The 26,565-nt window shown below is 34.5% G+C and overlaps 8 protein-coding genes across 10 annotated transcripts in view; 4 read left to right on the top strand and 4 right to left on the bottom strand.

The window, feature by feature from the left end:
• The window catches only part of LOC108907447 (cyclic nucleotide-gated cation channel subunit A), a 68,660-nt gene extending 64,159 nt beyond the window's left edge, over nucleotides 1-4,501 (top strand). For both annotated transcript variants that reach the window (XM_023454849.1, XM_018711129.1), the window contains one exon: nucleotides 1,533-4,501. In XM_023454849.1, the coding sequence (XP_023310617.1) occupies nucleotides 1,533-1,656 (124 nt within the window). In that variant the 3' untranslated portion in view covers nucleotides 1,657-4,501. The remainder of the gene's footprint in view (nucleotides 1-1,532) is intronic.
• A 154-nt stretch (nucleotides 4,502-4,655) lies between these two features.
• On the bottom strand, nucleotides 4,656-12,022 carry LOC108907449 (transmembrane protease serine 9). Its single transcript, XM_018711131.2, has 19 exons — nucleotides 11,914-12,022; nucleotides 11,793-11,851; nucleotides 11,538-11,635; nucleotides 11,340-11,481; nucleotides 11,026-11,136; nucleotides 10,812-10,940; nucleotides 10,543-10,699; nucleotides 9,596-9,669; nucleotides 9,289-9,386; nucleotides 9,084-9,225; nucleotides 8,926-9,033; nucleotides 8,730-8,858; nucleotides 8,429-8,589; nucleotides 6,813-6,898; nucleotides 6,114-6,175; nucleotides 5,678-5,769; nucleotides 5,477-5,627; nucleotides 5,151-5,405; nucleotides 4,656-4,853 (listed from the first exon to the last, which is right to left on the bottom strand). The coding sequence occupies exons 1-19, from the start codon at nucleotides 11,957-11,959 to the stop codon at nucleotides 4,710-4,712; spliced, it is 2,244 nt and encodes a 747-aa protein (XP_018566647.2). The 5' UTR covers nucleotides 11,960-12,022; the 3' UTR covers nucleotides 4,656-4,709.
• Nucleotides 8,316-10,543, bottom strand: LOC108907448 (chymotrypsin-2-like). Its single transcript, XM_018711130.2, has 7 exons — nucleotides 10,012-10,543; nucleotides 9,596-9,669; nucleotides 9,289-9,386; nucleotides 9,084-9,225; nucleotides 8,926-9,033; nucleotides 8,730-8,858; nucleotides 8,316-8,589 (listed from the first exon to the last, which is right to left on the bottom strand). Exons 1-7 carry the CDS (start codon nucleotides 10,064-10,066, stop codon nucleotides 8,425-8,427), a joined length of 771 nt encoding a protein of 256 aa, XP_018566646.1. The 5' UTR covers nucleotides 10,067-10,543; the 3' UTR covers nucleotides 8,316-8,424.
• Nucleotides 12,023-13,353: 1,331 nt separating the features above from the next.
• On the bottom strand, nucleotides 13,354-14,784 carry LOC111691672 (chymotrypsin-2-like). Its single transcript, XM_023454852.1, has 7 exons — nucleotides 14,733-14,784; nucleotides 14,474-14,547; nucleotides 14,201-14,298; nucleotides 14,007-14,148; nucleotides 13,847-13,954; nucleotides 13,651-13,779; nucleotides 13,354-13,518 (listed from the first exon to the last, which is right to left on the bottom strand). The coding sequence occupies exons 1-7, from the start codon at nucleotides 14,782-14,784 to the stop codon at nucleotides 13,354-13,356; spliced, it is 768 nt and encodes a 255-aa protein (XP_023310620.1).
• A 785-nt stretch (nucleotides 14,785-15,569) lies between these two features.
• On the bottom strand, nucleotides 15,570-17,026 carry LOC111691671 (transmembrane protease serine 9-like). 2 transcript variants are annotated; one of them, XM_023454851.1, is made up of 7 exons: nucleotides 16,928-17,026; nucleotides 16,804-16,862; nucleotides 16,579-16,676; nucleotides 16,379-16,520; nucleotides 16,106-16,216; nucleotides 15,876-16,004; nucleotides 15,570-15,766 (listed from the first exon to the last, which is right to left on the bottom strand). In XM_023454851.1, exons 1-7 carry the CDS (start codon nucleotides 16,983-16,985, stop codon nucleotides 15,608-15,610), a joined length of 756 nt encoding a protein of 251 aa, XP_023310619.1. In that variant the 5' UTR covers nucleotides 16,986-17,026; the 3' UTR covers nucleotides 15,570-15,607. The 2 variants fall into 2 exon arrangements, with proteins under 2 accessions (XP_023310619.1, XP_023310618.1); XM_023454850.1 differs by having other exon boundaries at nucleotides 16,579-16,694.
• Nucleotides 17,027-18,938: 1,912 nt separating this feature from the next.
• Nucleotides 18,939-20,227, top strand: LOC108907370 (ubiquitin-like protein 7). Its single transcript, XM_018711022.1, has 3 exons — nucleotides 18,939-19,118; nucleotides 19,176-19,381; nucleotides 19,438-20,227. Exons 1-3 carry the CDS (start codon nucleotides 18,980-18,982, stop codon nucleotides 20,146-20,148), a joined length of 1,056 nt encoding a protein of 351 aa, XP_018566538.1. The 5' UTR covers nucleotides 18,939-18,979; the 3' UTR covers nucleotides 20,149-20,227.
• Nucleotides 20,228-20,450: 223 nt separating this feature from the next.
• LOC108907365 (BUD13 homolog) lies at nucleotides 20,451-22,434 on the top strand. Its single transcript, XM_018711017.1, has 3 exons — nucleotides 20,451-20,608; nucleotides 20,663-22,146; nucleotides 22,201-22,434. Exons 1-3 carry the CDS (start codon nucleotides 20,502-20,504, stop codon nucleotides 22,371-22,373), a joined length of 1,764 nt encoding a protein of 587 aa, XP_018566533.1. The 5' UTR covers nucleotides 20,451-20,501; the 3' UTR covers nucleotides 22,374-22,434.
• A 435-nt stretch (nucleotides 22,435-22,869) lies between these two features.
• LOC108907511 (zinc finger protein 182) lies at nucleotides 22,870-26,421 on the top strand. The gene is made up of 7 exons (XM_018711242.1): nucleotides 22,870-22,991; nucleotides 23,195-23,276; nucleotides 23,330-23,662; nucleotides 23,716-23,995; nucleotides 24,447-25,037; nucleotides 25,102-25,658; nucleotides 25,711-26,421. Exons 2-7 carry the CDS (start codon nucleotides 23,196-23,198, stop codon nucleotides 26,278-26,280), a joined length of 2,412 nt encoding a protein of 803 aa, XP_018566758.1. The 5' UTR covers nucleotides 22,870-22,991; nucleotide 23,195; the 3' UTR covers nucleotides 26,281-26,421.
• The last annotated feature ends 144 nt before the right edge of the window (nucleotides 26,422-26,565 follow it).

A 26,565-nucleotide genomic window follows, 5' to 3' on the forward strand; every position in this document is an offset into this window, starting at 1 on the left:
CCACACAGAAAAGCATAGAATTTCAAACATTATTTAATATTCATTATTGTTCTTCCAAAAAAATAATTTATTTTTCAGAAAACAATATATGCCTATATAGGTATGGTGTTTACGAAGATAGTTGAAACCGTATAAAAACTAAAAGTCGGCATCTCTTTATTGTGCCCGGGCGCAATTATCTACTGTTCATTATGCTCTTCCAAGTTAATTTCTTTTTCAGAAAACAAACCTAGGTATGGTAGGGCTGTATTTATTATTTATTTATTACTTTAAGTATTTCTTACTGATATGGTAACATATTATGGTATATAATGATCTATTTGACAAACCTAGACCTAGACGTATTTCCTTAGTTCCGTCATATATTTTATTTTTCAATTATGAGAGCATTTTGTGACTGCGAAATATATTCAGTCACGACGAAACGAAGTCAAAAATTAAAATATGTTTTACAGTTTTCTATAAGCCATACAATTTTAATGGTTAAGTTTGATACTGGCTCCATCTGGACTAGAAGCTCCAAACATTCATATTTGTTGTTCTCTTTGGTGCGTATCTCTACTAATGACATTTAAATAAATGGCTACCAAAGAAATAATTTCACAAAAATCTAGACATTGCTGGTAATACTGCATAATTTAGTGTAATATTTTGCAGGTCAGTTCCTCAAATCTGTACGAGGGAGTTGTAAAATTATAATAAAGATCTATGACATAAAATTTCAATTTGTTATTATACTTTATTTATTCACAACTTCAATAATACGAATTATTTTGCAATAAAAAATATGTCAACTCCTAGCTCAATACCTTATATATATATAGGCCACATATAATTTTCTCAGAAAATAGTGTAGTTTTTGAAAAGACTATGCTTGGGTGAAGGTCTGTTTTCAGAAAATATCTTTATTCCCCTCTTAAACAATAATTGTCAAGTACTTATTTCAAACTTTTATTCATTTGTCACATCGGAACAGTTCTGTATATTTCTTCAGAGGTTTCAGTATCTACACTAGGTTAAATAATTAGGTGCCGTACAATGTTATTTCTTTGTACCTACCTATTTATAAATAACCAAAACTGTTACTCTTTTGCGGTTTTGTTTTGCGATTTCCCAATTCGAATTTCGTAGTATTCGGAAAATTTTTCAGTTTCCAAAATTCGAAACTGAGACGAATTTTCTCTAGTCGAAATTATTATTTCGCCCGTCGCGCGTCCTACCTCTCGGGGATCCCCTAGGACATGCTTCACTACTTTTTTTTCGTGTAGAAACAAGCATTATAATCCAAAATTGCTGTAGTAAAACTACAGAAGGCCGACACCATTCCTAATAATTCGCCGTCAATTCGTGCCGAACCGAAAACAATAAATCCTTCTATTCCCCTACGCTTTTTTTTTGATTTTGCAAACATACCTCTGATAATGGCCCATCATTCATTCTTATATTTTAACACGCCGTCGATAAATCAACGAGCCTAACGCCTTCAGTGCCAGATGGCTACAATTAATTTCTCAAATTCTCTTTTCTTGCAGGCCCGAAAGGGAGAAGGACGCCCCCCAGGAAACTTTAGCGGTCCCTGCAGGACGAAGGCGACTCCACTCGTTCGAGGCTAGAAGAGAGATCACTGGTTCTACCTCCAGGCATAAAACTATGTAACTTTGACCAAATTTATCTTCGACGAATGCTAGGTAATAGCTGTGTGTATTTATTTTGTATATTTTTAATCGAAATACGGGGTGATTTCGCTTGGTCTCAGGAAGCTTAACTTTGGAGATAATTAAAATTGAATTTTTGCTATGATTCTTTAAAAAAAACTGCAAAAATCCTAAAACTAAAAATTATGGAGTTAAGCATATTCATGTACAATGTGAATTCGACTTTTGTAACATCAGAAATTAAAGTGAAATCACCTGTATAGTTAGTTTAGAAGTTGGCAACATTGTTTCCTGCATATTTTGTTACCATAAGTAAAAATTATTTACAAATAACAATGACAACACAAAAAATTACCATCAAATGATAAATTCCGCTTCTAGATTATATTCCAGCTCACAAAACCAATAGGAATTGTTTATCATAGATTTTATAAATGCTATTTATCATTGGTTTTATAAACGCTGTTTATCATTAGTTTTATAAGTGCTGTTTATCATTGGTTTTATAAACGGTGTTTATCGTTTGTTTTAAAAGCTACGCTATCTGTTCATCGGCTACAGCGTTGCCAACTAGATTTTTGATTTAATATCGAAGAAGCTGTCTGAAGACATGTATACCTAAAAAAATTAACGGACAATTTTATATATAACTCCTAGCATAAATAAGTAAATGTGATGAATGAAAGTGAAATAAGTTTTGATATATTTAACATATCCTCAGAATGGGAAAACCGATTCGTTTGTACCTAATATCTATGCCTTTGTTTGTAAAAAGCTTTAGTGATTTATATATATATATTGAGCTTCCGTAAATAGATGTTTTTTATAAAAGGAAAATTATTCAAGAATGATAAATTGCTTGTTTAATATTTCGTTTCCTCTTTTGTTATAAGAATTTACTGTTGTAATAGTTCCATAACACTTCATTCTGTTCAGACAAATCAGTTAATAATATTAATGTACCTACTGGTCTGTTATTTTGCAATAGTCCTCCTATTTCAAGACACATGAATTGTGTAATAACGCCCTTATAAAAAAATTTAAAGAACATAATAAATGTCAATTCAGAAATAGAAATTATCATATCAACATCATAGGTACCATATATTTGTCCAAAAACTTTCGAATTAAATAACGGACTAGTAAGACAACAAACGTTGACAGCACCGAGGGTGTTGTAGGATAATAAATCCCATTATCAAAGTACACCTTGGCGCATGGTTATCCTCATAACATTGTAAATTCCAATTTCTAGTATGATTTTTTTCAGAATATAACCGACGTATTATCGAAAACATGTCTCTTGTTAATGTTCACTGTCAGACTAGGCTAAAATTTGGGGGAAACAAGACGCTTAATATAAAATAGCGACAGGTCATTTGGACCAAAACAAATTACATATTTTAAAAACTGACATTTTTAGTTGAACGGGAGATATTTATCATTCTTGAAATCAATATTATTTTAATTGTGATAGTCACTACACATTTTTAAATTGTTTGTAAGGATTTTTTTTAATATTTTGTACTTTAGCTAATGGTTACCAAAGACACTGTAATCATACACCATAAAGAATAGTGCTTTATAGATAGGAAATTGTGTTGTGACAAGATTACGGATTATTTTTTATCTTGCCTAACATTTTCACTTTACCTTTCTCCAATATTTGAGTGTAACTTGTCACAACTCTAGCAGAAACTAGATCGTATACAGATTTATTACTCTATATAACCACTAACTTCGCCTAGAACTTTTTTTATTATAAATCCAAGAAACTGTGAAATAAGAATATCTTACCAAATCCTTTTCTGTATTTCTATAACTTGAAATTTGAACGGAATTGAACTTGAATTTAGAAAGTGTTCTTTTCTTGCGTATATTAAAAAAAAAAACTACTTTACATTATGTGGAAAATTGTAAGATTCAAGCATTTTGAGGGGTAAGTTACACAATTTGCAACTGAATAATAGTTTCATCAAAGAGAACAAAATTGATTAAAATACCTCTCTTTGTGGATTTCAAAGACAAGTATTGCAAAATTTTTAACGGCGGTTTTTTACCATACTGATTGCGTAAATCTGCAAAAATATCCAACTATACACTTTTCGCGGGTTTATAGGTAATTATTATATAATATTCTAAGTATATTATTATAATATTTATATAGAGAAACGCTCAGGATTGTCAATTAACTCAGTGCGGGTTTTGTGGAGTGTCCTCTATACTGAGTTAGCAAAGAAGGAAACGAAGGTGTTGCTGCGAACAGTTTATTTAACTACTGTTGTTATAGACATATCTATTTTCGTAAATAATCACACAATTACTATTTTATATAAATAGCTTCATTAATTTAGGATTAAGTATCCACTAGGCCCAGCAAATGAATTTCTAACTGGAAGAAACTTCCTTCTTCAAAATTGAAAGTGTGGCAAACTCACAAAAAAACAGTTTAAGTAGATGCGACCCAGTTACTATATTTTGACCTCAATATTTGTGCTCCTTAATAGATTAACTGGCATAAAATACTTTTATCTCTCGAATTGTTCTATTCTCTATTGATTTAAATGACGGTATATGTTCATTTGGAGGGTCTGGTACCAGAAGCCTTATTATAATTGTGATAATGACACATTTTTATGTATATAAGGAACTTAGTTAAGGTCTAAGTTAAAACTAACAAATGAAATGGTTGGTTTTACTTGTTAAAACGAGTACATTAAAAAATCCAATTCATTAATAGTTGGAGGAGACTCTAGGATTAGAAATGTTGAGATACTATAATCTAACGAACCAAAAAAAATACTGTAATTGTGTAATGAAAAATTAAATAAATTATTCAATAATTTTGTTTTGCTAAATTCATCCAAAATTCTCCTCATCATCAAAATGTACCTTTAGTAGATTAACTTCGCTAACTTTCTGGTGATGGAAAATGTCACCGAAAAATTGGGTTCTTTTAATCGCACAAATATCGAAAGCAAAACACCAGAAAGCAAATTATTTGTCACTAGAACTGTTTTATTAAATATGTACATACTTTTACAGTCTACAGTTTTATATCCCTGAAATATTTTTGATCCAGTTTCTAAAACTGGATACTCTGGTCAACACCCCAGGTGTTGTGGCGCAAGGTTTGTCAGACCATGACACTATGCCGTACTGGATGCTGTCAACTGTAAGAGCTCCACCAGAATCGCCCTAGAACAACGAATATTGAATGCTGATAATAAGATTAACGTTTTGGTTGGACATGCACCTTCAGTAGTCAATACATTCAAACAGTTTTCTTGTTCTTTTGGACATCTAAAATCTTAAATCTTCGTTACTATTTCTTAATCTAGCCCCAATCATGTTTTTGAAGCACCTTTTTGAAGACACACTCTTCTCTTTCTGATTTAATAACAAAGTTATCGCAAAGGCGTGAGCAGTGTCTAATCAAATTATGTCTCAAATATGATATTTTCCTATTTTTTTCGTATGTCATAAAAAACTTACAGTGCACTGTCCTTTCCCGTCCCCTCCCGCGCATATATGCGAGACAGTCGAGTAATTCTGGTGGAAGTAACCAAGGCAAATTGCGTCTGGATATATGGAGATGTCCACCTTCTGCAGGATAGTAGCCACGGTACCGTTGACGTAAGGGTATCCCCAGCCGACCAATAGAGCTTCCTCTAGAACTGGCGGCATGGTGTTTTGTTCAGGCAAGATTACTGCTGTTGCATTAGCGTTAAAAGTAAAAGGTTCCTCCACCTAAACAATAATTCCTTCTTAGATTTTGACAGGTTATTTGATTGTCTGGATTTTCAGAACGAGAATTTTACCTCCATTAGAGCTATATCGTTGAAATATCCCCCATAGGGTTGGTAGTTCTCATTAACGAACGCTCTATTTACTTTTATGGTGTGCCCTTCTATGTATTCGCCGTTTTGGATGGCTTTAGTCCCGTAAAGAATAGTTGAAACATTCACAAAACTGAAAACAACAACATTGTTTAAAGGAAAAATATCTAAAGTATCACATACTCTATAAACACACAATGGGCGGCTGTTAAAACCCATTTTTCTCCTATTATAGAGCCCCCACATTCGTGGAAGTTGTTATAACGTACAGACACCTACAAACAATAAAAAAATACAATTGCTAGAAATACATTAAAAAGGATGAATAACAGAAATGTGCACCATTATCTTTAGTTTAGGCTTTGTATAGTTTTTTATCAGCTCTGAAATAACAAACAAGTCGTTAACAAGATCTACTCCAATTTTGACTGTAAATACTTATAATTTTTTTGGAGATATGTTGTGAATTTCTCTCTATTATTATAAATAACAAAGGTCTAGCCTGTTTTCTTAGATAAATAGGAAATAATTTGATAAACCTGTCTAGCTCGAACAATGCACACTTCTAAATAGTAAGAAGATCGATATCAAATTGCAACAATAAAAAATAGATACACACTGCATATGAAGCTTCTCCATAGCCAGCAGTTGTTCCGTCAACTATTCTGCCACTAGGTCTACCTAGAAAGAAAATTAATATGAATTTTGTCGTACTTAGAAGTTATTGCTTGTTTGATATTTCAATTAACATCACCAAATATTTCTAAATCTAATTCAGTGGCTTACAGTTAAAGATAACAAAGTTAATATTATCTGAAAGTAATCCGCTTGAGATTATTTTTATAACCTTAATCCTCAGTATTTATTCATTACCAAAGTAAATAACATGTTATCGAAAAAGAGTTCGCAATGACAGACAAATGTATGTCTCCATGATACCCTTATTTTGTAGGAGTACCTGAACCAGCGTAACAATGCTTAATGTTATATCTTAATTAATCCAACGTTATCTTTCTACTTATATGCAAAAAGGACAAACTTCATTATGGTGATAGATGTATTAATCAAAAACGCAATAGGGCTTTGAAGCTATTAACATGTCTACAGATTAGCATGAAACATATAAATATATTACACTTATATTGTTTATACTTAATATGTGTATATTACGCATGTCAAGCAAATTTAATAGTTAACTGAGAAACTAATACCAATAAATATAATTTATCTGAAAATAAGTATTAGGTAACTTTGGGGATATTCTTAAATAAATTCTATCTACTCGAAAACGATATTTCATTTTAGAAGACTCACCTACCTAGGGCACAATCCGCATTCAACCAAACAAGAACAAATCCGAATAGGATCAACTCCATGCTGGCTAGTCTGTTTAAGTCAACGGATCAGCAACTAACAACCATTACTTTCAGTTTCAGATATCTATATCCGTCAGACCTATCTAACCACCAACGATTTTGTTTGATTTTATCACGTCTGGATTAGTTCTCTAAGGGGACATGTGAAAAATAAATTAATTATTGAAATTAACCGAATACGTTATTTAGATAAATGTCATTATTTTTGATGGATTAACTAAATAATTTAATAAATGGATTAATGAAATAAATTAACAATAACGAACGAAATGCAATTTGCGTCAAAGTTGTATTATGTAGGTACTTATTTTTTCCATTGTTATTTCTATAAAAGTTTCTTTAAAAAAGTATTTCCAGGAACACAGAAAGATAAGCACCTCTGTAGAAATACATCTCGTGTTGTATATTACTTCTACTTCAAGTACTGAGAGTAGATATCTCACTGTTGATAGTACAAAAGAACTTAAATTGCCATCTAAGATTATAGATATTAATTCTAAATCATTTCTTCTATCCAATTAATATTTTTTAGAATTCTGATATGTATGGGTATAGAGCGATTCAACCTTCACAGTTGGTTGTTATTGATGAAGCTGTTCAATGCAATGACAGTCCAGAGTCATTTTAAAATATTGGTGATATAATGTCATCAATACAGGCTGTTGCAAATTCGCTTCTCACTACAGGGATCTCGGAAAAGGTAAGAGGTACGACGTAGTTTAAATGGGGGCAAAGTTGCGTAATCAAGGGGCCAACATTATGCCTCTAAAAAATCAAGGCTGACATAATTAGTTTTTGAAATATTTGAAAATAACCGAAATTTTGGAAATCCGTTTTTGTTTCATTTCAGCCTTGTTTGAGGTAATAATTTTTATATGTAACGTTTCGTCTCTCCAGGACCATCATCAACTTCATTTTTTTAAATACGACCCCGGAAATTTTATTACATTTTTTGCAAGCCTTCATGACCCCCAATACTGTACTACCTCAGCCCGAACCAGATTCACACGTTTTATCGCGAAGAATTCATCTTCAGTGTATTCGTTCCAAATTTATCTTATTTTTTTTTTTTTAGATTTCTTTGTTTATTGAATTTTCGTACACTGTAAGTGTCGTTAGACTCTGTGATTTACGGGTTTTATAAAATAAGTTGTCAAATATTTGTTTTTTGGACAAATAGCAACAGCAATGAAATAAAAAAGGGAAAATGAATAATTCAACATTTTTATCAAAACTAGTTTTGTTATAAATTGGCATTGCTTTTATCTTGCGATAAAATGTTATATTAATGGCTTATCACGCACTTAACTAGTTAAAAAAATTGTTTTTTAAATTACTTCTCCACTTAAATGTTTAGAAAACTAATAGTTAACAAATAAATGACACAAAAATATTATTACACGTGCATTATATTATTTTGTACTACATTATAAAAATTTATCATTATAATTTAAGATTTTCTAAAGACATGTTTATTACTGTAAATATTATTATTGTAAACAAATACCTTCAATAAGTACAGTGCATAAAAGTAATAGTAGTAATTCCTTGAATTTACGACTTGTCTAATCCTGTTATTCCTGAAATCCAGTCGTGGTAAGTAGACACTCTCGAATAAACATTGGGATTCTGCCTATTTGCTATTCCACAGTTGTCAGTTATGAAGGAAGCAATACCAACTTGGATACCTTCAACAATTAGTGGAGATCCAGAATCTCCCTAAACAAAACAAACATAATTCGTACAACTTCACTCCTGCTACTTTACTTAAGCATCAGAAGTGGGATAAACAAGAAATATGAAATATATCCTTGGATTAGACAATATCACACATTTTGTAAAAGAAAATGTTTACTAACCTTGCATGCACCACCTACGGGAGCGCCAAAACAAATATGGTGCACGGTGTCGAACTCCTTTGCACAAGTTTCATCGTTGTAGATTTCCACCTTCATTTTCTGGAGAGTTTTAGATCTTGGACCGTCTTGCTGTAAAATATGCCGTTATTTTTGTTTTGCACTTAATATTTTTAACAGAAAACGACATATATCTTACGGAAAGTCTTCCCCAACCGATGATGGTGCCGCTCAGATCTTCTTCTGCAACGAAGTGGTTTGCCATTTTTACTGGGCTCCATTTACCCTTAGGAATGGGTTTTTCCAACTACAAATAGATTGAATAACATAATTATTATTAGTAGTAGTGTTTTCTACCTCTAAAACTGCTACATCATAAATGTTCTTATCCGAGTCGTATTTATGGCAGTGTATTTTCTTCACATTTATAGAATTCATAGAATCGTTAGTAATTTGCAACACGTCGTACTGGATTGAGAAGAAGTTACTATTCTGCGGTCTAAAAAACGAAAATAGAAGTTTCTTGTCACGAACAAACGAACATAACAAAAGATTTACATACTTGCAGTTTGCACAAACACAGTGAGCTGCTGTTAGAATAAATTTCTCGTTCAGGATTGTTCCACCGCAAGTGTGGCTTGAATTTATCCTTAAAGACACCTAAAAATATATGGTTATGGATTTGTATGGAAGGTTAATAGGCCATTGAATGTAACGTAAACAGTCGAATAGCCTTTAGTATTGAAGAGGAACGTTTTTAGAAGAAGAATCTGCAATATTGAATGCAGCCGAGATAATTTATAAAAATTGAAATGTACTGACAGTGTTAACTCTCAAAGGAATGTCAAACCGTTTAATTTTTTACTCACAGCATAAGGAAACTCGTCTTCTTTAGCGTCTGTTCCATTTGCTATCCTTGATTCAGCTGCAAAGTCTTCAATATCTAGTAAAACCACATAACATCACTGATATTGATAATAATCATTAAAAATGCAACTGATATGGAAAAGAAACAAACTTAATTTAGGAAATGTGTATGTTCGTTCTTCGTTCATTGATTGAAGTTACTAAATATTTGCCTCAAAACTTACTGCATATATTTTATTCACATATTTTTAATATTCAATTATATTGTAATTCCTAATAAAATAAGTAACCACTCTTTCATATATTTTATCTATTAGAACCATAGTCAAAAATAAAAATTATCTTCAAATATATAATAATTGTTCAAAAGAACTACAATAGAACTTTAATCGTATTGGTATCAAAATTGGTAACTTACCGTAAGCATGGCATACACATAATATGAGTAGTATTATATTAATACACGCGAACATTTCTGTGACTGTTAACGTTCTAATCGGTTTAGCCGGTTTTTTTAAATCGCCATCCTCTTATAAGTACCGATTTGTTTAAACGTAAACCAGGTTTTTATCTAGAGAATTGTTAATGGGATGTTTGGCTTGGTTTTACATGCAGTTTCGTTAGATTTTTTATATCTAAATCCTATTTTCATTCTGTTCTTCATCAGTCTTGTGCTGGGAATTTAATTTTGTTAAAATAAAAACTTCATTTTCCATCAGAATGTGTTTTCTTTTTAATTTAACTCTGGTACCACTTTGCACCTGGAGCTTCTCCCACATTTGAAGAACTGTACCTAGTTGATTGTAGTTTATGAAAATAGCATTACATTTTTTCATATACTGTCCAAAATTCTAAAATCACTATACGCATTTGGTCTACATGATGAGAAATATAAAAACTATAAACCAAACTCTTTGAAAATATATTTATTGATGTAAATAAATGTTTTAATACGAATTAATGATGTTATCTATGAAATCCAGGGAGGCCGTGATTTTGTAATAAACATTCGGGTTCGCTGTATCGGCTAATCCACAAGCGTTTGTGATGAACGATTCTATGCCCGCTTGCTTGCCTTCCACCAAGAGCGGTGAACCTGAATCCCCCTAAAAACATAATAGCACTTCATAGTTATCAAATCGTAATAAAAATGGGTTTCTAATTACAGTACAGATACATAAAATGCTAAGAAACGAGGTATATACAAAGAGAATTTACATAACAAGCTCCTCCAACGGATGCCCCAGAGCAAACGTGTTGAGTTATGTCGAATCTCTGTCCGCAAATCGAATCTGTGTAGACTTCGACCTCCAGTTTTTGAAGAACGGATGATGAGTCCCCATTATCCTACAAAAAACAGTTAGTTTTCATGATTTCAGTAGCTTTTAACTGAATTATTAGAGGTAAGATTTAATCAAGGAAATACTCTCACCCATAATTTACCCCATCCAATGATAACTCCTTGATAATCGACACTTGTATTGAAATCTCTGTACAACGTAACTGCTTCCCAAGGGTAGTCCGTTGACAGTGGTACCTCAAGCTGCAATTTTATCATAACGAATAAAATGTAATCAAAATATTTCTTAAAGATGAGGACAGGTAGGCTTTCCTCGTACTACTTTATACAGGAATATCTCGAAGGAAATTATTTGTCATAGCATTGTTTACCTGACTATACAATAATTTGGTAACCTTCACCGTATTTCCTACGATGAACTAAATGAAAGGAAATTTCACTCTTACCACTAAAACAGCAGAGTCGTCCGTCGCTCTTGACGCGTCGAAAGCATTGCAGTGAATTTCGGAAACTTGCGCAGTTCTTTCGGAAGTTTCTGATATGTGGATCGATCCATACTGGATGGTAAAGAGATAGGGTTTTGAAGGACTAAAATAAATATCAGTACATTTTCAAATGGCACATAATTTGCTAACAATACCTACTCGTGACCAGTGCAAAGGCAATGGGCAGCAGTCAGGACGTGTGTCTCATCGAGAATGGTAGCTCCACATATATGGGTCCCGTTCTTTCTCAGAGAAGCCTGAAATACCGAAATTAAATTTAATTACAGATGAAGTTGGGACTAAAACTCGTTCAAAAAGATAATACAAAAAATAAAATTAATATGCGACTGTTTATGTCAGTACCTAAACATTTAAAATTAGAAAAGTAATAAGGAAAATCACGACAACACTTACTGCAAATGGGAACTCTCCTTCTTCAGCGTCCGTACCATTGACAATTCTTACGTCGACAGCTAAAAATTCAATCCAGATATTATATTTTTACAAGTTGATGTAAAGTATATATAAGTCTTACCGTACGAAAAACTAAAAAGTACTGCAAGCACCACCAAAGTCAACATTTTTAGTCCAATTAAAAGTGTAGATATGTGTGAAGTTGTATTTGTAGTATTTATATCTTTTTATATGTACGCGCTAATTTAAACTTTATCTACAAGTTGTGGTATGCTCTTTACAGTCGAGTGCCTCTCAAAGGGTTATATCGGTCAGCGGTGTAGATTGATTAGATATACCCACAAAATTAACAAATCCTTAAAAATAATATATATTTATTTCCATGTTACAAAATATGTCCACTTTTCCAATATCTATTTACTACATCATTTAGAAAATTGTTTGAGAACCACTGCTCTAAGTGAATTCGACACATGCCCTCAAAATACAAATGATAAAAACTCGACTAACTAAACAGTAAGTCTTAAATTATACAGGTGTATATAAAGGAATATAAGTGTAGAAAAGTTTTGTATAGAGCTGTCCTAGAATAATTTTATTTACATATGAAACAACCAAAATATATAGCATTTTTTATTTATTGAATAATATTTATTTTAAATACTTCTAGTACTTCTAGTCAATTTGAAGATTCCAATACTAAGTTATTTAATCAATCCTCTAGCTAGACTGAAAACATTGATAACTAAAAAAATGGACATATCATCAACTACTTATAATATACAAGGTTCAAGATGGAGATTATAATTTCCAAAGTATGGAATATTTTTTATTAAGTTTTTAAGTGAGTACTTATTAAATAGAAACGAGATAAGAATCAAAAAATGCCAAGCATGTCATTCGTCCTTCTACAAGTTAATTTATTAAAATGGATATGAAGTAGTTGTTCTCAATGCACACTTTGTTGTAATTGTGTATATGTACCGAACAAATTTTCAGTTGAGGGCAGCGCCAGATTCTCGAGAGTCGAGATCCTACGAAAGGTCGCCCAGGTTTCGAAGCGACCCCCTTAGAAATGTGATCGAACGTCGACTTTGATCGTTTCTATCAAAGAAAGTACCTATCCAAATAAGTTGCAATCAATTTAGTCAGTATTACAGATATCCGCATGTTGTCTATTACCGTTATTGTTGCCGAGTGTTAAATAAGCACATAGAGAAAAAATAAAATATCGCAAACCTTCTAGTATATGTTTCACTCAACAAGCATAACATTTTCTTTATGTTTTATCCACTCAAATATTTAGGAAAATAATAGCTAATAAATAAATTATAAACAAAGATTATTACACATATGTTATATTATTGTTTATATTAACTACATTATAAGAATTCAAAATTATACAATATTTAAAGAAACCATTCTTAATACCGCAAATATTATTACTTATATTGATTACTGATTACTGACACCAAATAAAATATATGCGTTTAATAAGTATAGATACTATAGAATTAACAGTAATAACACACAACTGAATTTCTGCAGGAATTCCTTGAATTTACAACTGCTCTAATCCTGCTATTCCCGAAATCCAGTCATAGTAAGTAGTCACTCTCGAATAAACATTGGGATGCTGCTTATTTGCTGTTCCACAGTAGTGAGTTATGAAGGAAGCAATACCAACTTGAACACCGTCAACAATCAACGCAGTTCCAGAATCTCCCTAAACAAAACAAAATCTAAACTCGCACACTTCTTCTGCTACTTTACTTAAGCATCAGAAGTGGGATAAACAAGAAGAATGAAATATATCCTTGGATTAATCAATATTTTGTAAAAGAAAAAATTAACTTACGTTACATGCACCACCTACGGGAGCGCCGAAGCAAATATGGTGCATGGTATCGAACTTTTTCCCGCAAGTTTCGTCATCGTAGATGTCTACCTTCATTTTTTGCAGAGTTTTAGATATAGGACCACCGTGCTGTAAATTACGCCGTTATTTTTAGTTTTAACTTAAAATTTTTAACAGAAAACGACGTGTAACTTACAAAAAGCCTTCCCCAACCGATGATGGTGCCGCTCAGGCTTTCCCGAGCAACGAATTTGTTTGCGATTTTTACTGGGCTCCATTTACCCTTAGGTATGGGTTTTTCCAACTAAAAATAGATTGAATAACATAATTAAATCATCAGTAGTACTGTTTACTACCTCTAAAACTGCCGCATCATAAATTATCTTATCCGAGTCGAATTTGTGGCAGTTTATTTCCTTCACGTTTATAGAATTCACAGGCTCCTTGGTGATTTCCAACATGTCGTACTGGATTGAGAAGAGGGTACTATCCTGCGGTCTAAAAATCGAAAAAAAAAGTTTCTGGTCACGAACTTAAAAGATTTACGTACTTGCTGTCTCTACAAACACAGTGGGCTGCTGTTAGAATAAATCTCTCGTTCAGGATTGTTCCACCGCACGTGTGGCTTGAATTTCTCCTTAAAGACACCTAGAAAGATAGGAATCTATTAAATATTCGGTTAGTACTACGACGTAAACAGCAGAACAGTCGTTAGTATTGAAGAAGAATCTGCAATATTGAAAGCAATCGTGATAATATACGAAAATTAAAATGCAGTAGCAGTGTTCCCAAGGAAATGTTAAACGTTTAATTTTTTACTCACAGCATAAGGGAACTCTCCTTCTTTAGCGTTTGTTCCGTTTACTATCCTTGATTCTCCTCCAAAATTTTCAGTACCTAGTAAAACCACATAAGATTTTTGACTGTTTTTCTTTGCCTTTAAAAATTATCTAGTATTTGTCTTTTATATTTTAAACTTATATTTTCAATATTAAAAGAAAATGATATTGTAATTATTCCTAATAAAATAAATAATTACTGTTTTAGACATTTTTTTATTAGAGCCAAAACTGGTAACTTACCGTAAGCACGGCATACGCATAATATGAGGATTACATTAATACACCTGAACATTTTTATGACTGTTAAAACTACTTAACAATATTTTTCAGTCGCCATCCTTTTATAAGTACCGATTTGTATACCTAAATGCCAATGAGGTTTTTATCTAAAGAATTGTTAATGGGGCGTTTGGCATAGTTTTACATGCGATTTCGTTACATTTTTGATACCCAAATCGAATTTTCCTTCGTGTTCCCTGCTGCGAACTATCTTGTTCTTTACTTGCATGAAACAGACGCAGTTTGAATACCAATTATAACCCTATTTTCGTTTCTTTTAGTGAAAGTATAATGTGTTTTATTGTAATCCCATAAAAAACGAAGTATTATTATATACCTAGTTGGTTCTCCTCTCACAACCGGCTGTGTTATCTGATTTAATGTCTATAGACGTAAATTAAGTACAATTATTGACAGTAATTTGACGCTTACTTAGGCCTTATTGATAATAAAATAAAAAGGAAACAAATTTCTAAGTGTTGTACTTCATTGTTACATATTACAGATCCCCAAAGTCCAAGCTTCCTTTTTTCTCCAAATGTGTCCTCTTTTTAATTTAGTATACCTTGAACCCATGGCTTTTCTCATATTTAATGACCTGTACCACAGTTTCCATAGGAGGCTGTGCCTGTATCTATTTATATTTTAGAATAACTTATTGTACACAGCAACTTTGCAGCACGATCTAATTGTGCTGCTTCTTATTTATTGTACAGGCAACTTATTGTAATTTATAACATTAACAAAACATTTTTTCATAAGTAACATGATGAAAGATGTAAAAAATTATAAACCAAGATTTTTTAAAAGATATTTATTCGTACAAATAAATGTACTTAAGACGAATTAAGGATATTATCTATGAAATCGAGGGACGCCGTGATTTTGGAATAAACGTTCGGGTGCGTCGTGTTGGCTGTTCCACAAGTGGTTGTGATGAAGGAGGCTATGGCAACCTGCTTGCCTTCCACCATGAGCGATGTGCCTGAATCACCCTAAAATCATAAATGTACTTCGTACTTATCAAAGTGTAAAAAAAGGGTTCATAACTGTAGTACAGATACAAAAAAATGTTAAAAAGATGAATATGTAAAGGGAACTAACATTACAAGCTCCTCCAATAGGTGCTCCAAAGCAAACATGTTGGGTTATTTCAAAAAGCCGTCCGCAAATTGAATCAGGGTAAATTTCCACCTCCAATTTTTGAAGAACAGACGGTATCGGTCCATTGTGCTACAAAAACAAGTTAGTTTGACGTTTCATGATCGTTTAGAGGTTAGAAGTATATACGAAACTGAATATTCGAAATGTTTTAATCAAGAAAATACCCTTACCCATATTCTACCCCATCCAATGATAACTCCTCGATGTCCGACTCTTGTATCGAAATCTCTGTACAGTGTAACTGGTTGCCAAGGGTAATCCCGTGACAATGGTTGCGCCAACTGCAATTTTACCATGACTAATAAAACGATATAAGACACTACTTGAGGATGGAGATAGTAAGGTTGTTTTTATAAGTGAAATAGCATCGTACAAGTCTGAGATAGCTCCGTCCACAAAAGGTAACTTCGCTATATCGAATGAAAGGAAATCATAAGTTTTACCACTAAGACAGCTGCGTCGTAGGTCAGCCTCACCACGTTGAAGTTATTGCAGTAAATCTTGGCCACTTGCACACTTCTCTGGAACGTTTCCGATATGTGGATCGATCCATACTGGATGGAATAGAAAGTGGGGTCTAGAGGCCTAGAATAAATGTCAGTAAATCTTCAAATAGTACATAATTTTCGGTCAGTGAAACTACCAACGTTCCTCGCAAACGCAATGGGCAGCAGTCAGTGCGTGTCTCTCGTCCAGAATGGTAGCTCCACACACGTGCCTTGCGGTGTGCCTCAGAGAAGCCTGGAATAACGAAGTAGACTAGAAAAATATAAAGAAAAAAATCGAAATAACTAAAATTAAAGCGAATATGTGTCTGGTCCATTTATGTCAGTACCTAAATATTTAAAATCAGAAAAGTAACACTTACTGCATATGGAAATTCTCCTTCTCTGGCGTCCGTACCATTGACAATTCTTATGTTGGCGGCTAGAAAATTAAATCCAGATATTATATTTTTACCATCCAATATAAATAAATTATCTGCGTCCTACCGTAAGAAAAACTGAAAAGTGCTGAAAACACCACAAAAATCAACATTCCTAGTGCCATAATAAAGTAATTAGAGTCAAACTAAAACTGAACTTGTTAAGTTGCAATCACTATTTTATAGCTTTAGTATCTATAGATGTGTATTAATTTAAATCTTATGTAAAAAATTAAATCCGTTTTACATGAGTGCCCCTCAAACTGTTTTATTGTTCAGCAGTGCATCATCTCTCAGTATCAAAATCCTCAAAACACATTTTAAAATGTGAAATACTTAGACTTACCCACAAAAATGACCAAATCTTTAAAAACACCTCCCCATACTTCCATCTAAATCACAAAATATGTCCATTTTCAAAGACATCTTCATAAATGATTATAATCCACGTGACCAGGGATTTTTAGTTGAAAGTGCAACGTCGGTTGCCTAAGCTCGTCTGTCACGTTAGTAATTTTATTTCCTTTATGTTGGCGATTAAATTAAGATCAACATTGCATTAAAACACAACATTTGAGAACCACTGCCCTAAATGAAATCGACACATGTCCTCAAAATTAATTATGACTTTACTTATACATAATGATAAGAACGGAATTAAACAATAGGTCATAAATAATACAGGATCTTATAGAATTTTATCCGATCGGATATCATTTAATTAGATAGGAGGGTACATAAAGGCTTTCCTTAAGGGCGCCATATCCTTTAAATAGTGTTTTCCGCAAAGACAAATAATTTCAAACATTTAATAACTGAATAATCTAAAGCTTATCAAATAATAGGAATGTTATGTCATGCCACCTGAGTATTTTCAAAGACGCCGCAGTAAAACGAATAAACAGGTGCAAAAAACGATCAAACCATCAAGGTTTTAGATACTGAAATCTACGAAAATACTAACTTTTTTATATATAACTCCACATGTAAATATTCTTATAACATTTACTTACTATTTATAAGTACGTGAAAATAATTCTTAAAATGTGGGGCTAGGATAACAGCAAACGTTTAACAAACGCTTTTTTTTTAGTTATTATTTTATTTGGGTAAATTTAAATGGTATCAATGAATAAACAAAACATCAAGGATTTTATTTTTGTGCTTACTTTTGTTCTACACGTTTCACTTTTCGAGATTTCAGTACCTAAAAACGCCAGAAATTTCTCGACCAGGTCACCTTAAAGCTGTCCTAAAAAAATAATTTAGAGTTGGAAGAAATAAAATATTTTACATTTTTTTATTTATTCAGTGTTATTTTAAATAAAATATCTGTACTTCTAGTCAAGATGTCGATTTTAATATTAAGCAATTTTATTTTATTATTAAGCAATTTATCCAAAGCACCTCCCCTCTAGCTACGTCACTGAAAACATTGACAAATTATCAAATTGACACATTACTAATTACTTATTATCTAGCAGGCTCAAATGCGTTTTTAGACGACAGCATCGAATTAACTACGATAAATTAAGATTATACTTGCCTTTGTATTCAGTATTTTTTATTAAGTTTTGAGGTGCATTGGTACTTATTAAACTGAAATGGGATAAACAATCAGGCTTTGGAAAACATACGTCATTCATCATTGTACAAATTAATTTATTAAAATGCGTCTCACTGTTGCAAACTGTTTTGGATTGTTCTAGGAACAAGTAAATTGCATTATAGGACTAGATTGTAGTCATAAAACATATAATATGGTAGTCCTGTATGTTGCACCATCTGAGGTACTGTTATATACCTAAACTGTATTTTATTTTTCTGAAATCTTAGTTAATCTTAACTATTTTGATTATTGATTTAATAGAACAATCAGCATTCAAATTAATTGAGATTAGCTCTAAGATTTAAAATTTAAGCATACCGCCTAATACATTGCCATCTGTTAACAGTATTCTGAGCTTTAACATATAGCTTCACTCCAGGAGTACAATAGATGGCGCCGGCAGTCGAATTATAGGAAAATAAAATATTGTTTTCTTTATCGTGATCGTGACAGTGACAACAAGGAAAGAGAAAATAGCAAATAAATAAAATAATTTAAATATCAATTGTCATGGCTGCTAGTGTTGTTTTGGGTATTTGGAATTCTAATCAATTCCAACGCATTAAAATAGAAAATGTAGATTTAGAAAGCAAAGTTGAAATTCTGAAAATGCAAGCTATAAAACTTCTCAATAATTCTACCAATATCGGTAAACTTTGCAACTTAGTTTTCGAGGTTAAATTATTAATAACATCCTTTGTTTCAGAACTAGCGTTTTGTGGTGTTATACTTGAAAACGAAAATACTTTGTCATCATATGGAGTCACACCTGGAGTCACTATCCATGTCTTGGAAAAACCAAAACCCAAGAAAACTCAAGAAACAAAAAAAATGACAGAAGTTGAGGTTCAGCAGCTTGTTAGCGCTTTTAGAACCTTCACTTTGTCTTCAGGTTATCGTACAGCATTGCAGGTAGTTTTTTTACGGTACTTTACTTAATTAAATTGTTAACGATTAATCTATCTTAGAGGCTGTATAGACAAGACATTCTGGATAAAATAGTGACCGATATTCCTGGTCTCTCCGATGACCCAGCAGCTGTGGCCATAATACAAGACCCCGAATTAATAATCCATATGGCCGACCCAGACACGGTACGTAAAGTCGCTGAAGAGCATCCAGTCCTTATCGAAGCTTCAAATTACATTATTTCACGAGTGCAAGACGAACAAGCAAACGTCAGTCCTAATCAACCCACCACAAGCACAGGATACTCGTACTCCTTAGAAGCCCTTTCAGATGACGACGACATGGACTCAAATTCCGACACAAACGTTTCTCAACACCCCCTCACACGAAACTCCTCTTATAACGCTATCACTGCAGCTCAACTCGCTGCGGCCATAGCCAATGCGACCAACACTCAATTTAACACGAATAGTGCCGGCATGCCTAGCACGCCAACCTCTAACAATTTCATTACCAATGAAATGTTTACGAATGCTATCCAGCAAGCTTTCGCCTTTGGGGGGTCAAATAACGCAGGTCTTTCACCTGCATTGCCCAGTCGGAATGATGAGGAATCTCTCGACAGTATTACCAGAAGGTTACAGCCACAGTTGCAACAAATGCACGAGATGGGCTTCGTAAATGACTCCGTCAATATTCGAGCCCTACAAGCAACATCGGGAGATGTTAACGCAGCCGTAGAGTTAGTCTTCAATGGAGTGATTGATTGAATTTTGTAAAAATAATTTGTGATAAAAGTGTTGCACATATATGCATTAATAATAGTAAATATATATCTTCAGTTTCTAATTCTGTTTATTTTAATGTTGAATGCACTAACTTGATTTCAAACATTTTGAAGAGGTTTTGTACTTTTGTTTTGGAATTTCTAACTATCAGAACTACCGTAAATAGTGAACGAATCATGTTCTATTTTGATCAAGAACTGAACGCATTAGCGTAATGTTACCTGCATGTAGAAGAAGAAGAGGAAGTTACAAGCAAGTGGCCAAGCGAAAAAGAATCGTGTTGAAATACATAACCTATAATTACGTATTTATATTTTTTTGCTAAATATCGTAAAATGACTACTATTAATCAAAAAGAATACCTCAAAAAATATTTAGCTATCGGAAAAGCGCCCGGCGAAAAGAAAAAAAAGAAGAAAAAGGAAAAGATTGAAGCCAACAGGTAAAATCAAGTCTTGCTATTTATAATAATTTATTAAATGAAATATATTTACAGGTTGAAAATAATCGATGATGATGTTGACGTACTAATGTCCAAAGAAATAGAAGATGATATATCAACAGCGAATGAATATGCACCTCAAATTGTTGCGGTAATTGATGAAAGACCGCATTCGTTACAAGTGGATGAAAAAACCAACAGTAATCTGTGGCAACCAATAGGAGGACCTTCCAGATTAGACAGTGACATTCATACGGTAAAATTAAATAGTTTTAAATTAGGTAAACAAGTAAAACATACTGACATTAAGAAATCTGTATTAAAAGTAACGAAGGAATCAGTGACTGAAATTCATAACAAAAATACAAGTCATGATAAAAAGGACAACTCGACTGTTATAAAGGTAAGACAAGAGAATTATATCGATCGTTACTCAAAAAAAAGTGTAAGAGAAAGGTCAAATTCACCTTTAAGAAAACATAAGGATGATGTCTCACCCCCTAGAAAAACTTACCAAGAAGAAAACTATTCACCTCCTAGAAGAAATGAAGATGACGATTATTCTCCTCCCAGAAAATCAGTCAAAGATGATAGTTTGACGTCTAGGAAAAAAGATAATGATTATTCGCCGCCAAGGAAAAAGCTAACACAGGACTCATCCTCAAAGAAAACAAGGGATGATATTTCCACTTCATATAATAGAAATAGAGAATATGATGATTCACCACCAAGAACTAGAATTGTAGATGATAGTTCATCTCCAAGAAGAAAAAACGATGACGATAATTCTCCTTTAAGGAAAAGAATCAAAGAAGATAATTCACCTCCGAGAAGAAAAAATAATGAAGATAGTTCTCCAACGAGACGAAGAAAATATGATAAACGAGTAGAAGACGATTATTCGCCTCAAAGAAAAAGATTCAAGGAAGACAGAACACGAAAGGAAATGGAATTTTCCCCAAGGAACAGACATAAGAGCGATTTTTCTCCTACAGTAGTTAGAGTTAAATCTGAAGACGGGGACATTTCCTCCTCAAGAAAAGATAAAAGAAAAAAAAAATCACGATGGAGTAAAGAAGAGTCCCCAGAATCCTTCCTTGGTGACAAAATGAAAAAAACTTTGGATGGAAAACGTGCAGGTCTTCAAAACGCTAAAGATCTATCCAAAGAATCAAAGTATTTGCGTCAGAAAGAGGACGAGATCTTTAATAAAATGTCAGCTGACATCTCGGGGAGAAACGCCGCTACAGTGGTAAGAAGTAAGAAGGCTAAAGACCAAGAAGAAGAAGCCGCCAGGGCAAAGCGGGAGCAAGAAATGAAAGAAAAATACGATCGTTGGGGCAAGGGATTGAAACAAGTTGAGGACCAGAATCAAAAAATCGAAGAACAGTTGCACGAAATGAGTAAACCGTTAGCTAGATACGCCGACGATGAAGATCTTGAGAAATTTCTTAAAGAGCAAGAACGTGAAGGAGATCCCATGTTGAATTATATAAGGAAGAAGAAGAGGAAAGATAAAGTTGCCGCAGGTATTCCAGGTAAGATAAGACGGAGCTTGTGAAATATCTTTTTTATTATTTTTTTTGTTTTAGAAAAACCCATGTATATGGGTGAGTTTATGCCGAATAGATTTGGGATTCGACCTGGGTATCGCTGGGATGGCGTAGACAGATCGAATGGTTATGAGAAAAAATGGTTTCAAGTACAAAACGCAAAAAAGGCCGATCGAGAAGAGGCGTTTAAATGGAGTACTGAAGACATGTAATTTTAACATTTATTCTCATTGTGTAAATATATGTATTTTAATAAAATATGTTGTAATAATAAAACAGTAAAATACATAATTAGAAAGAATAGCGGATATTTTTTTTATAACAGTGAAAACAAATTAGTAATATGCACTTTTTTCTTAGAACTAAATTTAAAAAAAACTGTATTGAAAAGATTAATAGCATAAAAAAACGTATAAAAGCACGATATCTCTTTAAAAGATTCAAATTTGCCGCGCTTTAGTAATTAGAAAAAAAAATTAATTCTAAGGAAATCAATTTTACGATTGGACGCCCTGTATAAATGCAGGGTGTGTCTAAGCAACAATAAAAATTTATTCCCCCATTCCATTAGATTTCTAACATTCCCGTATTTTTTTTTCGAAAATCCGTTCCCGAAAACGGCCAATCGACCCAAAATGAAATCAATTTACGGTAAAAGGGGACGCCATTTTGTGTATTGAATAACCGCATTTGCGCCGTCACAACTTCCCTTATGACCTGCAAACGGCCTTTTTTCGTCGCGTCATTTCTGAAGCTTGGCAGCATTTGTTAGCAGCCCTGTTTTCGGCGAAAATAAATGTGTCCCTAAATAATCTCGCAAAATTTAAAAGGTAAACAGCTAATTGTGACATTCTTACAAGTTTTTAATGTTGAATTTGTCGGTGTTCAAAATAGAAAGTACAGATCTCGTAATATAGTTATGTCGACGCTTGTTCAATTTATTTTTAACCCAAATTAATTTTTATATGCTCCAGAACGAGAAGGCTGAGGGCATTAAATTGTAGCTGATTCACAAACTTGTATTTATTTGTAGCATGTCAACGGGTGTTTTCTGTTTGGTATGCAGTGCCAGCTGTCTGTCTTCTAGAAACAGTATACAAATCTTCAACAAGGAGGTATGTAGAATTATAAACTTTTTTTTCAAATTTATTTACTGAATATTCAACAGGGTACCACCGGACGTATTGAACACTTTGCTTCGTTGCTGTCCAAGATCTTAAATAAGGAAATAAAGGAGGACCCAGAGCAGACACAAGTTCTTTGTAAAAAGTGCTATAAGTTAGTTGATGAACTGGATGAGTTACAAAACCGAGTTATTGAAATAAAAAATGAAATCATTGATAATTACAAGTGTTCTGTTGAAAAAACTGAGATTGAGGATGAGACGGACATACAGGAAACCAAAGAGATAATAGAAGGCAAGTCACTCGAATCTAATAAAGAAAACGAAGTGCCTAAGAAAATCTTGGACATACCTTCTTCGGATGAAGACTCTGGACAGGTAATTTATTCAAAAAATATAATACACGTCTCCTACATGTGACATTATTTCAGATTTCAGCGGAAAAAAATTCTCTGCAGTCCATACAAGACATAGAGATGGAACTAGTAAAGATGCATGGTGAAATGGAGGAGGAAGTAGAACCGGAGAAAGAAAACACAATGGACATTGACAATCAAAACTTCCATACATTTTCTACCGACGGAGGAGACATCATTGATTCAGGAGCTATAGAACATTCTTCGGATTCCGATTACGAACCACCTTCTTCAGTTTCAGTTACCACAGAAGGTTTAGTTCAACCGGCAGAAGCAACCGAAAAACATAGTATCGGTGAGTGTTAAAGAAATTAAGAGTTAAAAATAGTTTATTAGCGAATAAACTGCATTTTGCTTCCAGTGTGTTAAAAGATATTATTTTCGTTGCAAAATTAATTAAACCGTGTGTTATTTATGTGGATTTGATAATTGTTTTAAGCAGTTGTGAAAAATTTTTGTGCCGGTTTAGTAGTTTTTTGACTTTTAAGCTTTAATAACTTCATCCAAAATTCTTTGTTTTGGCGGCAACTTGCTATAAATCTGCTAAACAGTTCCTCTAAAATCGTTAAATAAAGAAAATATTTTAATTTTATGGTCTGAGAGATTTCTGAATGAAAATATTTAATTTTTTGCATGTTTTCGGTTCACTGCTGAGTGACTTCGAGCACAAATATTCCAATTTTCGACCATTCCTTGTATTCTAGAGTTCTATCATGGGGAAAGTTAAGCTAAAATATCGTTTACAGAACATGTGAAAGTAAAAATGGAACCCGGAATGGACGAGTCGAATTCCGTCCACCTAAGCATGGAAAAACCGAACATACTCAAAAAGAAAACCGTCACGACAGCGAACAGCATCGTCCAAAAACACGAGGACAAAAAGTCGGAAGAATTCTTCGCGATGCCCATCGTCTCCCGCGAGGGCAGTTACTACACCTGCCTCCTCTGCCAGGGCGACGAGACGGTCGCCGGAGAAGCCAAAGCCATTACCGTACACATGAAACAGGCCCACGGGGCTCGCATATACATCTGCGACGTTTGTGGGCAGGACTTCAGGAAACGTAACCAGCTGTCTGCCCACCTGGACGAACACGTGGCCGCTGAAGACGGGGACTTCCAGTGCGAGATATGCAACCGCATATTCAGCAATCTGCGGCTGTTCCGCATACACAGACGCATGCACTACCCCCAGGCCAAGGCTTGGGAGTGCGAGACGTGCGGGAAGAAGTACAGCAGCAAGAATTTGCTGGACGAGCACGTCAACACCCACCTGGGCGTTAGGCCGTACGTGTGCAGCATGTGCGGCAAGGATTTCGCCAGCAAGTACACCTTCAAAGGTGAGTTCTTGTGTCGCGAATAATGGAGATTTATAAATTAATGTTATCCGTCTTAATGTTATAGCACACGAAAAAACTCACGAGGTACGTCCGAGGCCGTTCCGGTGCCTGCAGTGCCCCAAGTCCTTTCTGAGCCAGCAGAACCTGACGCAGCACGAACGCACCCACTCGGGAATGAAGGAGTTCAGCTGCCACCTCTGCGGCAAACAATTCGGTTCTGCCCACAACCTGGAAGTGCACTCGATCGTCCACACCGGCTACAAACCCTTCGTATGCGGGCTGTGCGGCAAGGCGTTCGCGAGGAAGGCCGAGATCCGCGACCACGAACGCACGCACACAGGGGAGAGACCTTACCAGTGCGAGTTCTGCGGGGCGACGTTCAGCCAGAGGTCCAACCTGCAGTCCCACAAGCGCGCCACCCACTACGACGACAAACGTTACCAGTGCTCGGATTGTGGGAAGGGGTTCAAGAGGAGGCGGCTTTTGGATTACCACGTGAAGGCGGCGCACACGGGGGAGAGGCCGTTTAAATGCGACGTCTGCGAGGCGACGTTCGTCTATCCCGAACATTTCAAGAAGCATCGGCGGATACACACGGGAGAGAAACCGTTCCTGTGCGAGGTAAGTTTAGAACCAAAAACGATAGAAATTTTCATTAAATTTGACGCGGCAGGTATGCGGGAAGGCCTTCAACAGCAGAGACAACCGCAACGCCCACAGGTTCGTACACTCGGACAAAAAACCGTACGAGTGCCTGGTCTGCGGCGCAGGATTCATGCGTAAACCCCTGCTGTACCAACACATGCAGGCCCAAGGCCACCTCAACGACACCATCGTGGTCAATCAGCCCCGGCTCACGACAGACGACGATCAGCTGGTGACGGTTAACTCGGCGGGAGAGATGGAGATCGTGGACGCTGCCACGGCGGCCGCCGCCGACTCCAAATTGTACATCCAGGACCAGGACGGCACGGAACACATCATCATAGACGGGCAACAGATCAGTTTCGCAGAAGCGGGATCAGAGGAAGAAAACGAGGGTGAGATCATCGACGAGATCGAACAGGTCGTAACGGGGCAAGGGGATGAGGATTACGAAGAGATTATCACTAGCGACGCACTGTCTCAGGGGGAGACCCAGATTATTGAGACGTCCGAGGGACCTATACAACTCGTGAAGGTTCGGATCCCGAATGAGAACGGGGAAGAGGAGGAAGCGTGGATTAAGATTGTTCCTGAATAGGAACCGTATTTGTAATGATTTTTATAGTTCAGCTGTTTGTATTATTGCTGCTAATTAATTTGAAAGGTTAGAATTAGAGTAGGACGTGAGTAAGTGAAATGTTTTTTGTAAATTAATCAATAAAATTAATTTCAAACGGTGCGTCTGCGTTTTTTATAACATCGAAAATGATTGTGGAAAAATTGTGAGTTCATAATTTCCGACACTGAAATTCACGAACTAAACATAGTGCTTTAAAAAAATAGTAATGTACTTTTTATTAAGGACAGTTTGAATAAAAATAAA

Source organism: Anoplophora glabripennis, unplaced genomic scaffold (assembly GCF_000390285.2).
Source record: "Anoplophora glabripennis isolate ALB-LARVAE unplaced genomic scaffold, Agla_2.0 scaffold5, whole genome shotgun sequence".
NCBI classification, from domain to species: Eukaryota; Metazoa; Arthropoda; class Insecta; order Coleoptera; family Cerambycidae; genus Anoplophora; species Anoplophora glabripennis.

Bases quoted from the DNA above. Each gene is read 5' to 3' on its own strand.
- LOC108907448 (XM_018711130.2), bottom strand. From the start codon at position 10,066: ATGTTCGCGTGTATTAATATAATACTACTCATATTATGTGTATGCCAT. The intron at 9,226-9,288 runs GTATGTAAATCT...TTCGTTTTTTAG, and splicing joins TGTGTTTGTGCAAACTGCAA to ACCGCAGAATAGTAACTTCT. The intron at 8,859-8,925 runs GTAAGATATATG...CATATTTTACAG, and splicing joins TCGGTTGGGGAAGACTTTCC to CAAGACGGTCCAAGATCTAA.
- LOC108907449 (XM_018711131.2), bottom strand. From the start codon at position 11,959: ATGTTGACTTTGGTGGTGCTTGCAGTACTTTTTAGTTTTTCGTACG. The intron at 6,176-6,812 runs GTAGGTGAGTCT...TTTTCTTTCTAG, and splicing joins GAATGCGGATTGTGCCCTAG to GTAGACCTAGTGGCAGAATA. The intron at 5,770-6,113 runs GTGTGTATCTAT...TATTGTTTGTAG, and splicing joins ATGGAGAAGCTTCATATGCA to GTGTCTGTACGTTATAACAA.
- LOC111691672 (XM_023454852.1), bottom strand. From the start codon at position 14,784: ATGTTCAGGTGTATTAATGTAATCCTCATATTATGCGTATGCCGTGCT. The intron at 14,299-14,473 runs GTGAGTAAAAAA...CTATCTTTCTAG, and splicing joins AAGGAGAGTTCCCTTATGCT to GTGTCTTTAAGGAGAAATTC. The intron at 14,149-14,200 runs GTACGTAAATCT...TTCGATTTTTAG, and splicing joins TGTGTTTGTAGAGACAGCAA to ACCGCAGGATAGTACCCTCT.
- LOC111691671 (XM_023454850.1), bottom strand. From the start codon at position 16,985: ATGGCACTAGGAATGTTGATTTTTGTGGTGTTTTCAGCACTTTTCAGT. The intron at 16,695-16,803 runs GTAAGTGTTACT...ATATTTTTCTAG, and splicing joins AAGGAGAATTTCCATATGCA to TCTACTTCGTTATTCCAGGC. The intron at 15,767-15,875 runs GTTAGTTCCCTT...TTATGATTTTAG, and splicing joins CTATTGGAGGAGCTTGTAAT to GGTGATTCAGGCACATCGCT.
- LOC108907370 (XM_018711022.1), top strand. From the start codon at position 18,980: ATGGCTGCTAGTGTTGTTTTGGGTATTTGGAATTCTAATCAATTCCAA. The intron at 19,119-19,175 runs GTAAACTTTGCA...CCTTTGTTTCAG, and splicing joins CAATAATTCTACCAATATCG to AACTAGCGTTTTGTGGTGTT. The intron at 19,382-19,437 runs GTAGTTTTTTTA...AATCTATCTTAG, and splicing joins GTTATCGTACAGCATTGCAG to AGGCTGTATAGACAAGACAT.
- LOC108907365 (XM_018711017.1), top strand. From the start codon at position 20,502: ATGACTACTATTAATCAAAAAGAATACCTCAAAAAATATTTAGCTATC. The intron at 20,609-20,662 runs GTAAAATCAAGT...ATATATTTACAG, and splicing joins GAAAAGATTGAAGCCAACAG to GTTGAAAATAATCGATGATG. The intron at 22,147-22,200 runs GTAAGATAAGAC...TTTTTGTTTTAG, and splicing joins AGTTGCCGCAGGTATTCCAG to AAAAACCCATGTATATGGGT.
- LOC108907511 (XM_018711242.1), top strand. From the start codon at position 23,196: ATGTCAACGGGTGTTTTCTGTTTGGTATGCAGTGCCAGCTGTCTGTCT. The intron at 23,996-24,446 runs GTGAGTGTTAAA...TATCGTTTACAG, and splicing joins AACCGAAAAACATAGTATCG to AACATGTGAAAGTAAAAATG. The intron at 25,659-25,710 runs GTAAGTTTAGAA...TTGACGCGGCAG, and splicing joins AGAAACCGTTCCTGTGCGAG to GTATGCGGGAAGGCCTTCAA.